General features: G+C 45.4%; 2 protein-coding genes across 2 annotated transcripts in view; both read right to left on the minus strand.

Annotated features, from left to right (window-relative positions):
- The window catches only part of LOC107110111 (toll-like receptor 5), a 10,628-nt gene extending 4,150 nt beyond the window's left edge, over window positions 1-6,478 (minus strand). The window contains exon 1 of the mRNA XM_015410835.1: window positions 6,416-6,478. Within this exon, the coding sequence (XP_015266321.1) occupies window positions 6,416-6,461 (46 nt within the window). The 5' untranslated portion in view covers window positions 6,462-6,478. The remainder of the gene's footprint in view (window positions 1-6,415) is intronic.
- A 2,885-nt stretch (window positions 6,479-9,363) lies between these two features.
- LOC107110116 (small nuclear ribonucleoprotein F-like) lies at window positions 9,364-9,659 on the minus strand. Its single transcript, XM_015410840.1, has 2 exons — window positions 9,583-9,659; window positions 9,364-9,547 (listed from the first exon to the last, which is right to left on the minus strand). Exons 1-2 carry the CDS (start codon window positions 9,657-9,659, stop codon window positions 9,364-9,366), a joined length of 261 nt encoding a protein of 86 aa, XP_015266326.1.
- Between the last annotated feature and the right edge of the window lie 1,726 nt (window positions 9,660-11,385).

Genomic DNA, 11,385 nt, shown 5'->3' on the forward strand with positions numbered 1-11,385 from the left:
CCCCCCGCACTCCAGGCCGCCGGACGGGTCCGCTCCACCGGTCCACTACCCCCCTCCTTTTTCTCTCTCTCTCCTCCCAACATTCTCTCTCACACTCACTCTGTTTCCCCCCTCTCTTTCTTTCTCTGCCCTTCTTCCTTCTCAACTATCCTTCGTCCCATTCACTCTCTCTCAATCTCTGTCTTTCTACCCATCTTCCTTCCTTCCTTTCATTCTTCCTCCCTTCCTAGCTTCCTTCCTTCCTTTCTTTCCAAATTACTAACATTAACCCCACTCTGTCTCCCCCCCTTTTCTCTCTTTCCCCCCTCTCTAACTCTGTCTCTCTCTCTCTACCTCCTCTTCTCCATTCCTCCCTTCCACTCGCCCTTCCTTCCAAGCAGTGACCCTTGTTAGGAAAACAGAGCTGTTGCGAAATGTTACATTCCAATCGGGGGGAAAGGCAGGATGTGTAGAAAATGCTGGTTTTTATTTCTTAAGAACACACCAAAGAGGAACTGAAACTTTCAAAACCAAAATCAGCACTGAAGTCTGGTAACATAGGGCTGCCAAACTCCAGGTGGGACCTGGAGATCTCCCACTATTACAACTGATCTCCAGACAACAGACGTCAGGTCCCCTGGAGAAGATGGCCATTTTGGAGGGTGGACTGCACAGCATTGTATCCTGCTAGGGCCCCTCCTCTCCCCAAATCCCACCCTCCATGCCCAAAATCTCCAAGTATTTCCCAACTCACAACTAGCAGCCCTAGCTAACTGCCATCTCTAAGTGCCATTTCCATTTTTCCCAGAATGCCACATTGTTCAGTCTTAAACAATCTCCCTTATCTCCCTTATAAATAACTCACTAAAGTCCTAATATCTGTATGGAGAGTGGGCAGGTTCAGTCGGTTTTGACAGCGGAACTCCCACCTATGGTTATTAAGAATATGTAACTGCTGTTACTACACATGTACTTAAACACAGACATAAAAGAAGCAATACAACCAATGCTCTTTAACATTTAAAATAAACTCTTTATATATAAACAAAGCATGGAGGTTTTCATATAAATCCTCATTCACTTCTGGTTGGTTGCTATTACTTCATAGCAATGAATCTTCAGGATATTACTGAGTACAGATATCTTCAGCATCCACAAGGATGCACAGAACAGAAAAAATACTAAGCACATAAATAATACATATATTGTAGGTCCATATGTTGTAAGCTCACAGATAGTGGAACAGCATATGAGGTTTCCAGGCTGCACTAGGGATGCTGCAGCTCTTCTCAGTTGACTCCAGGATTCACCTGCAATAGTTCAAGGCAGGCCTTAACACAGCAAAGTCTATATAGGCCTCTCCCCAAGATGTTGCCTCTTTCTGGGCCAGGCTGAACTGCTGGCTGCTGGGAATACCCAGCCTCCTTTAGGGAAGGCTACAAGCACTGAGCATGCTCATTAACTAAGTATAGAAGGGGGGAAAGGGAGTTAATTGCCACACCACCTATTTTTGTCACTGTGGAGTATTGTGAAGAGGAGGTGCCACTGAAGGGTCATTGCTGGCCATTAACTTTTTTTTCCTGACCAAAAAAGTACATCAGGAGGAAACCATGAAGTCAGCTGCCAGCTAGCGAGGGCTGGTCTCTAGAAAGGTGGCATGTACTTCTTTTGAAATAGAGAAGAACAAACAAATGAGTGAAGCTGCTGTTGTCGAGAGGCTGAGTAGCAGCACTTCTTAGAACGGGAACCTGGCAGGACCAATGCACTGCCATTAAGTAAAGGTAAAGGTTTCCCTTGCTTGAAAGTCAGTCGAATCCGACTCTAGGGTTGCGGTGCTCATCTCCGTTTCCAAGCAAAAGAGCCAGAGCTGTCCAAATACATTTCCGTGGCCATGTGGCCATTACTCTGTGAATATGAGCCAGTGCTTTGCCTTGCCTCAGCCTGGACACAGAATTGTGGCATTATTGTGGCTTTGAGACCCTGTACTCATAACTTCTCCTGCCAACCTAGCAGTTCGAAAGCAAGAAATTGCAAGTAGATAAATAGGGACCACTTCGGTGGGAAGGTAACAGCGTTCCATGCGCCTTGGTGTTTAGTCATGCCGGCCACATGACCACGGAAACGTCTTCGGACAGCGCTGGCTCTTCGGCTTTGAAACGGAGATGATTTGTCCAGAGTGTCACCAGATGTTAGGCACTTTTATGTAGTGGCCCATCACTTGTGGCCCCTCATGGATCACTGCCTTGTCGTGGCGAGGGGGCTTGCGCAGTTCAATGAAGCTGTGGGCTATGCCGTGAAGGGCCACCCAAGACGGACAGGCCACAGCAGAGAACTCAGACCAAGCGTGATCCACCTGGAGAAGGAAATGGCAACCCACTCCAGTATTTTTGCCAAGAAAACCCCATGGACAGTATCAAAAGGCTAAAAGATATGACGCCGGAAGATGAGCCCCTCAGGTCGGAAGGTGTCCAATATGCTACTGAGGAAGAGCAGAGGGCAAGTACAAGTAACCCCAGAAAGAATGAAGCGGCTGGGCCAAAGCCGAAAGGACGCTCAGTTGTGGATGTGTCTGATGGTGAAAGGAAAGTCCGATGCTGCAAAGAACAATATTGCATAGGAACCTGGAATGTAAGATCTATGAATCAAGGCAAGCTTGACGTGGTCAAAAATGAGATGGCAAGACTGAACATCGATATCTTAGGAATCAGTGAACTTAAGTGGACAGGAATGGGCGAATTTAACTCAGAAGACCATTATATCTACTACTGTGGCCAGGAATCTCGTAGAAAAAATGGTGTGGCCTTTATAGTCAACAAGAGAGTGCAAAAGGCAGTACTGGGATACAATCTCAAAAATGACAGAATGATTTCGGTCCGATTCCAAGGCAAACCATTCAACATCACAGTAATCCAAGTCTATGCCCCAACCACTGATGCAGAAGAGGCTGAAGTGGACCGGTTCTATGAAGACCTACAACACCTCCTAGAACTAACACCAAAAAATGATGTCCTCATCATCATAGGGGACTGGAATGCTAAAGTAGGAAGTCAAAAGGTAACCGGAATAACAGACAAGTTTGGCCTTGGAAAGCAAAATGAAGCAGGGCAAAGGTTAACAGAGTTTTGTCAAGAGAACACACTGGTCATAGCGAACACCCTTTTCCAACAACCTAAGAGGCGACTCTACACATGGACATCACCAGATGGGCAACACCGAAATCAGATTGACTATATAATTTGCAGTCAAAGATGGAGAAGCTCTATCCAGTCAGTAAAAACAAGACCTGGAGCTGACTGTGGTTCAGATCATGAGCTACTCATTGCAAAATTCAGACTTAAACTGAAGAAAATTGGGAAAACCACGAGGCCATTCAGGTTTGACCTAGATCGCATCCCTGATGAATATACAGTAGAGGTGAAGAATAGATTCAAGGGTCTGGATTTGATAGATAGAGTGCCTGAAGAACTATGGACAGAGGTTCGTGACATCGTACAGGAGGCAGCAATCACCACCATACCAAAGAAAAAGAAATGCAAGAAAGCAAAATGGCTTTCTGATGAGGCTTTACAAATAGCAGAGGAAAGAAGGAAAGCGAAAGGCAAAGGCGAAAAGGAAAGATTTACCCAACTGAACGCAGATTTCCAGAGAACAGCAAGGAGAGATAAGGAGGCCTTCCTGAATGAACAGTGCAAAGTAATAGAAGAAAACAATAGAATGGGAAGGACTAGAGATCTCTTCAAGAAAATTGGAGAAATCAAGGGAGCGTTCCATGCAAAGCTGGCCATGATAAAGGACAAAAACGGTAGGGACCTAACAGAAGCAGAAGAGATTAGGAAAAGATGGCAAGAATACACAGAAGAACTATACAAGAAAGACCTCAATGTCCTTGACAAACACGACGGTATAATCACTGACCTTGAGCCAGACATCCTGGAATGTGAAGTTAAATGGGCCTTAGAAAGCATTACTAACAACAAAGCTAGTGGAGGTGATGGTATTCCAGCTGAGCTATTCAAAGTCTTAGAAGATGATGCTGTTAAAGTTCTGCACTCCATTTGCCAGCAAATTTGGAAAACGCAACAGTGGCCACAGGATTGGAAAAGATCAGTATACATTCCAATCCCAAAGAAGGGCAATGCCAAGGAATGTTCAAACTATCGCACAATTGCACTCATATCACACGCTAGCAAGGTCATGCTCAAGATCCTACAAGCTAGGCTTCAACAGTACGTGGATAGAGAACTACCAGAAGTACAAGCTGGGTTTCGAAGAGGTAGAGGAACGAGAGATCATATTGCCAACATTCGCTGGATTATGGAGAAAGCAAGAGAGTACCAGAAAAATATCTACTTCTGCTTCATTGACTATGCTAAAGCCTTTGACTGTGTGGATCACAACAAACTATGGCAGGTCCTTAAAGAGATGGGAGTACCAGACCACCTCACATGTCTCTTGAGAAACCTGTATAAGGGCCAAGAAGCGACAGTTAGAACCGGATACGGAACAACTGATTGGTTCAGCATAGGAAAAGGAGTACGACAAGGATGTATACTGTCACCTTGCTTATTTAATATATATGCAGAGTACATCATGCGAAATGCTGGCCTGGATGAATCACAAGCGGGAATTAAGATTGCTGGGGAAAAGATCAACAACCTCAGATATGCAGATGATACCACTCTAATGGCTGAAAGTGAAAAGGATCTAAAGAGCCTCTTGCTCAGAGTAAAAGAGGAGAGCGCAAAAGTGGGCTTGAAGCTCAACATCAAAAAAACTAAGATCATGTCAACATCAAGAAAACTAAGATCATGGCATCCGGCCCCATCACTCCTTGGCAAATAGAAGGGGAAGTCCTGGAAGTAGTGACAGACTTCACATTCCTGGGATCCCAGATCACTGCAGACTGTGAGAGCAGCCATGAAATTAAAAGACACCTGCTCCTTGAGAGGAAAGCGATGGCGAACCTAAACAACATGATAAAAAGTAGAGACATTACCCTGCCAACAAAAGTCCGCATGGTCAAAGCAATGGTATTCCCAGTAGTCATGTATGGCTGCGAGAGTTGGACTATAAGGAAGGCCGAGCGCCGAATAATAGATTCTTTTGAACTATGGTGCTGGAGAAGACTCTTGAGAGTCCCTTGGACTGCAAGAAGATCAAATCAGTCAATCCTAAAAGAAATCAACTCTGACTGTTCCCTGGAAGGCCAGATAATGAAACTGAAGTTCAAATACTTTGGCCACCCAATGAGAAGGGAGCACTCACTGGAGAAGACCCTGATGCTGGGAAAGATTGAAGGTCAAAGAAGACGGGGACGGCAAAGGATGAGATGGTTAGACAGTGTCATCGATGCAACGAACATGAAATTGAGCAAACTTCAGAGGACGGTGGAAGACTGGAAGGCCTGGCATGATCTGGTCCATGGGGTCGCGAAGAGTCGGTCTCGACTGTGCGACTGAACGACAACAACTCATAACTTGCATAATGCCAGGATAACATAACGACAAAGAGAAACTAGGGAGGGTCTTCCTCCAGCTGTTGTCCAGCTCCAAGTACAGCTCGAACAGGCAGCCACAGAATGTTCAGATCGGGGACAATGCTTATGTTCCGAACATATTTATTTACTTTATTTGTATCCTGACTTTCACCCCAACAGGGACCCAAAGCAGCTTATGTTGTTCTCCTCTCCTCCGTTTTATCCTCACAACAAAGGTGTGACAGTAGAAAACAGCAAGAGTCCAGTAGCACCGCAAAGACTAACAAAATATGTGGCCAGCCAGGGTAGCAGCTTTTGTGAGTCACTGCTCATTTCTTCAGATACAGCTAGAACAGCAGTCCAAACCTGTGAGGTAGGTTAGGCAATGCATGTTGATGCCGCCATTCCTCACAAGCCACTCCCAAGTAGAAACAGCTGTCTTTGTTACAGTTGGCCCTGAAAACTCTTTCTTTACCATTCCCTCAACCTCAAAGGGTGGCCAATTTCCCCCCCTGGAAGGGCTCCTGTGTCTTTGGCAGCTATATGACAGTCAGACATTTAACAGTTGGGACTTTCAAAGCAACATCAAAGCCTTGGTATCAGGAGCGATTTTGGTTGCAGATGCTGGAGACCAACCCTAGAACTTTTTGCATGCAAGGTGTGATCTGACCCACACAGTGATTGCCAAATGACCAGGGGGGAAACCAGCCTGACCTGCTCCTCTGCCTTGAATAGCAATCTGATCTTCAGAAATCAGTAAGTTAAACATTTCAAGATAAGTGCAAGCACCTATTTACAGTTTACAAATCATGCTTCTGTTAAAAGCTTAGGAATAGGAGCTGGAAACAAACTGGAACATCTGTCTTCAACCAAATTATAGGCCATCCCCCCCCCACCACCACAAACCCTTCCCCGTCTCCATGCTGGTGGCCCCAGCTCCAACGATCTTTCATTACTCACCTCTTTGAGCCCCACAAAACAGGCCTCCTTGTTGAAACCTCAGCATTGTGGTACCCGTGCAAAGGAGAGAGCTCTCTCTTCTATTCAGGCTGCAACAGCCATTGCCTCATATAAACCCCACCAGAGTGAGGTGTTCCGCTCTCTAAGGCCCTACGTCAACAGCCCAGCATTGACTCAAAAAGTGATTTGGCAACTTGTGCAAATGGGGAAATGCTAGGGAAATTCCCCTCATGGCCCTTCTAGCTTATTGCTGTTGGCATTTCTCCATCACCACCATGGTGCCAACTCACGAGCAAGACCCCTGAGGTCAACAGAGCCTTAGTTGTATTTTGGGTTAGTTATCTAACCAGATTCAGGTGCAGACAGGGATTCTGTGAGTAGAGAGGGCAGAGGTTAAGAGACTCCGCTATGAATTAAAGCATCCCTGTTGTGAGTCTTATCTACGATGAACCCACTCAGTGGTCCTAAACTAGCCACTCTCCCTTAGTGCTGGCCCCCTATCTGCAATATGGGGATATTGACCTACTTACAGAGTTGTTATTGGGATTACAATGTTGTTATACATGGGAAGTAGTTTGAACATTAACTGTGTAAATGTGAAGCACTGTTCTCACTGGCAGGGCATGTGTTCAGTCCCTGGCATTTCCAGCTCAAGGATTTCAAACAGGAGGTCTTGCAAAAGACCTTTCCCTGCCCTGGACCCTGAGAGCCACTGCCAGTTAAGAGAAGTAAAAAAGCAGCTCAGTGGTCTGTTTCAGTATAAGGTAGCATCATATGTGCATTGAAGAGGAAATGTCAGAACTCGTACTTTCCTACAGCACGGTGCACAGAGCTATGCCTCTTGAAATGACCTCTGGTCCTGCTATTAAATGCACTCATCTGTTTCCTATTCTCTTTTGTGTTTTTGTCTTTGTGACGGGTGCTGTTTCATGAGCCAGATGTGGGCCAAAGACTGCCCAGTTCCCGATTCTCCTACCTAATTTTGATTGAGGGATGGTAACAAGTCTGACCGCTGTTTCGATTGCAAGGAAAAGGGAAAAAAATGTTTTCACTGGCTAGTCCAATCTCGTCAGATCTCAGAAGCCAAGCAGGGTCAGCCCTGGTTATTACACGGATGGGAGACCACCAAGGAAGTCCAGGGTTGCAATGCAGAGGCTGACAATGGCAAACCGTCTCTGAATGTCTCTTGCCTTGAAAACCCTACGGGGTTGCTATAAGTCAGCTGTGACTTGAAAGCACTTTGTACCACTACCAAAGAACAGGGACACATTTATTTTTTTATAAAATAATGTTTTGGATTTTGCATGGAATTTGTGGTAGACGATGGTACACACTGGTTTTCAATGTAGCACCTGAAATCTATAATTATACAGAACTGACTGGACCAACTTACACATTACAAAGTTCTTGTGTTCACCGAGGTCCTGTTGATCATATGTGCTCTGTGAGTTCTAGGGGTCGTAATTCCCAGGTGCACACGGTCCCAATTCGGACCAGCAGCATCGGGAGAGGGGATTTAAGTCTCCTCTCTTATACAATTTCTCTGACCTAAAACAGCATGGGGGAGCCATTGTTTGTACTGTTGGGGGCTAAACTGTGTACTGATGGCTACATTTATGTTTTGCCAGTGGGGCAAATAGCAGTTCCCTGGGGCCGTTTTAAGTGAGGAAAATTACATGGAAGGCAACTCCTCAGCATATCTGATTGACACCCAGGCAGACACATGGGACGGGGTGGGGGTGGGGCGCAAGAACTTTGTAATGCATGACTTGGCTTACACAGAGACAAGAAGAAGAAGAAGAAGAAGAAGAAGAAGAAGAAGAAGAAGAAGAAGAAGAAGAAGAAGAAGAAGAAGAAGAAGAAGAAGAAGAAGAAGAAGAAGAAGACGACACTTGGATCACCAGATTTTGATGAGTGTCAAGGACCTGTGATCAAGTTGCCTGCGCCATTGCTACCCCCAGCACCCTTTATTAATTACCCAGTTGGGCTGGGGCCCCTAGATGTGTGCACACTGCCTGCACTGTGTAAAGTCTGGAGCTGAAACAGAGGCTCTAGACAGTTGACGCACTAGATATTTGCATTGCTCAGTTTCCGGAAGGGGCCAGCCTGGTGGCCTATTGGTTTCTTAGTCTTTTTCTGGGACTTTCCCCCATTGGCCAAGCAAGCTAGCTTGCTTGCTTAAGGCAGGAATCCTGGATATACATCCATCTCTCCCCTCGCCCTATGGGTTGTGGTGGTTCACACCAGCTCCGGAAAGGACAATTTGTTCCCACCACAAAAGGCACAGCAGTTGCTCTGCATATGGCATTACCCAACCACTGATCTTTCACCAGCCTTGGCCGTGGTACAAGGTGCAGAGAGAATGACAACATCACATTCAAGGGGGGGGGGACGACGACACAAACCACACTGGCAGGGCAGCCAGTTTAGAGAGGAGAGAAATAAAGAGAAATTAAGGAAGCTGGGTACAGTGAGAGCCTGTCAAACTTCTAAATTTGGCTGATGTCCAGGGAGGGCAACCAGAAAAGGTCAACGGGGAGACCTCCATGGGTAGCATTCTCTACTGCATGATTGTTGCTGCCTATGAGGCTCCTATTTAATTTCACAGGGCTTCCCCAAGGACCTTTCCTGATATGTTGAACCCAAATTTCTACTAGCGTAGACTGCCACCAAAGGTAATTTCTACCCACCCTTTCAGTTCTTATTTGTCAGTTTGGAATTCCAGCCTGGAAATAAACAGTTTATAACATTGTCCACAGCCCACAGCAAGAATGTTCAATGGAAGGGGCTATGGATGATTGGTAGACCCTCTCTGCTCAGCATGCAGAAGGTCCCAGGTTCAGTCCTCAGAATCTCCAGGTAAAAGGATCAGGTAGTAGGGGATGTGAAAGACCTCTACCTAAGACCCAGTTTGAGTAGACAGGCTTTTTAATGTTTTTTAAAAAAGTTTATTCTCTCATTTCTCCATCTTCTTCCTCCTCCTCCACACCCCGTATATAAAGGACATTATTACACCTTATCAGAACTTCGCCAAGGTATCCAGAAAATGCTCCATCAATATATTCGTCTGTATTTGCAAGCTGCATGTTCATGTAGCCATCGACAGAGGCAAGGTAGCCCTTGTATTGCATGACCATCCCTTGTATTCCAACAGTTTACCTTCTGAGTTCAGCTTCAGCTTCACCATCACAGGCTTCCCAGTCAGCCCAATGAGGAAGTTCTTTGGATTGAGGGGCAAACTCATGGCAACCCAACCCAGCAGGAGGCAGCCGCAAAACAAAAACTACCCACCGGGCAACATGTGCGCCCGCCCGTCAGAGGTCCACAGGAAAAGGTCAGGAAGTTTTGTTTTGATACACAGCCTCCATATTCTGTCCTCTGGAAAGAGGCTGCTGTTAGGACAGAATATGGAGAAACATGACAGTTTTCAATTGGCAAAAGGTGTCAGACAACGATGTATTTTGTCTCCCTACATGTTCACTTTATATGCGGAACATGTCATAAGGAAAGACGGATTAGATTTAGATGAAGGTGGAGAGAGAACTGGAGGAAAGAGCATTGACCCTTTGAGATATGCAGATAATACCACATTTCCCCAGTCAAGTCCCAGCTGACTTATGGCAACCCCCACAGGATTTTCAAGGCAAGTGACGCTCATTGGTGGTTTGCTATTGCCTGCCTCCTGTTATTCCTTGGTGGTCTCCCATCCAAGTAATGACCAAAGCTAGTGCAGCTTAGCTTCTGAGATCTGATGAGATCAGGCTAGCCTGGGCTATCCAGCTCAGGATGACATCATATCACTAGCAGAAAATAGTAAAGATTTGAGATGAAGGTGCCAAATCTGAACAATAGGAAGGCACAAATAATGACTACTGAGGAATGATGCAACTTTAAGGTTGACAATGTTGACAGTGGGAAAGTGTTAATGATTTTCTATTCCTTGGCTCCATCATCAACTAAAAGGAAGACCTCAACCAAGAAATGAGAAGGTGATTGAGACTGGGAAGGGCAGCCATGAAGAAGAGATTGGATTTATACCCCGCCCTTCACTACCCAAAGGAGTCTCAGAGCGACTTACAAACTCCTTTCCCTTCCCCTCCCCACAACAGACACCCTGTGAGGTAGGTGGGGCTGAGAGAGCTCTGACAGAAACTGCTCTTTCAAGAACAGCTCTGACAGAACTATGGCTTGCCCAAGGTCATCTAGCAGGTGCAAGTGGAGGAGTGGGGAATCAAGCCCGGTTCTCCCAGATTAGAGTCCACGCACTTAACCACTAAACCAAACTGGCTAGAAAAGATTCTTAAGTATAAGGATGCTTTGCTGGTGACCAGGAGCAAGATAATTCTAATTTTCTAGTTCTTATGGTTGGAAATTTGCAGGCAATGCTTGCCAAAAATTCTCAGAACCCAGCGACGTGTAGAAAGGATTTCCTAAATGGTCGGAACCCTTCCTGCCATGGCTTGGTTGGCTTTCCAGCAGGAAACACAGCTTGCTATTTTGGTGTAAAGTATCCATTCCCCAACTTCTAGGTGAAGACCAGCACCACTTCTATTTTGATGTTAAAGACTGATGCTAAAGATTGATGCTAATTAAATCACTGTGATGATGGAATTCAAAAGCTAAGGTGCTAATCTGAAAACACTCTGAACGTAAACCTCTGGTACAAGAAAGTATGGAATCTATACTTAATGGAAAAAAACCACAGATATCTTTAAACAAATCAAACCCAAAGGAGAACTCAATGATACTACATGTATATGGTCTCCTATCTTATCATACCTAACTACCAAAGATTCAATACCCGCTGTAACCCCTACGTAAACCGCTCAGAGACCCTTCAGGGTTAGGAGCGGTATATAAATTGAATGTAATAAATAATAAATAATAATAAAAGGTACTCTCCGCCTTTTGTAGTGTTTATAGCACAATACACAGTTTGATATATAGTATGAACTGTACGGAGAGAATCC

Source organism: Gekko japonicus, unplaced genomic scaffold, assembly GCF_001447785.1.
Source record: "Gekko japonicus isolate JY-2015 unplaced genomic scaffold, Gekko_japonicus_V1.1 scaffold42, whole genome shotgun sequence".
In the NCBI taxonomy this organism is placed as follows: Eukaryota; Metazoa; Chordata; class Lepidosauria; order Squamata; family Gekkonidae; genus Gekko; species Gekko japonicus.

Coding starts and splice junctions, on each gene's coding strand:
- LOC107110116 (XM_015410840.1), bottom strand. CDS start 9,659: ATGAGTTTGCCCCTCAATCCAAAGAACTTCCTCATTGGGCTGACTGGG. Junction 9,548..9,582: donor ATGGTGAAGCTGAAGCTGAA/CTCAGAAGGTAA, acceptor ACAAGGGATGGT/CATGCAATACAAGGGCTACC.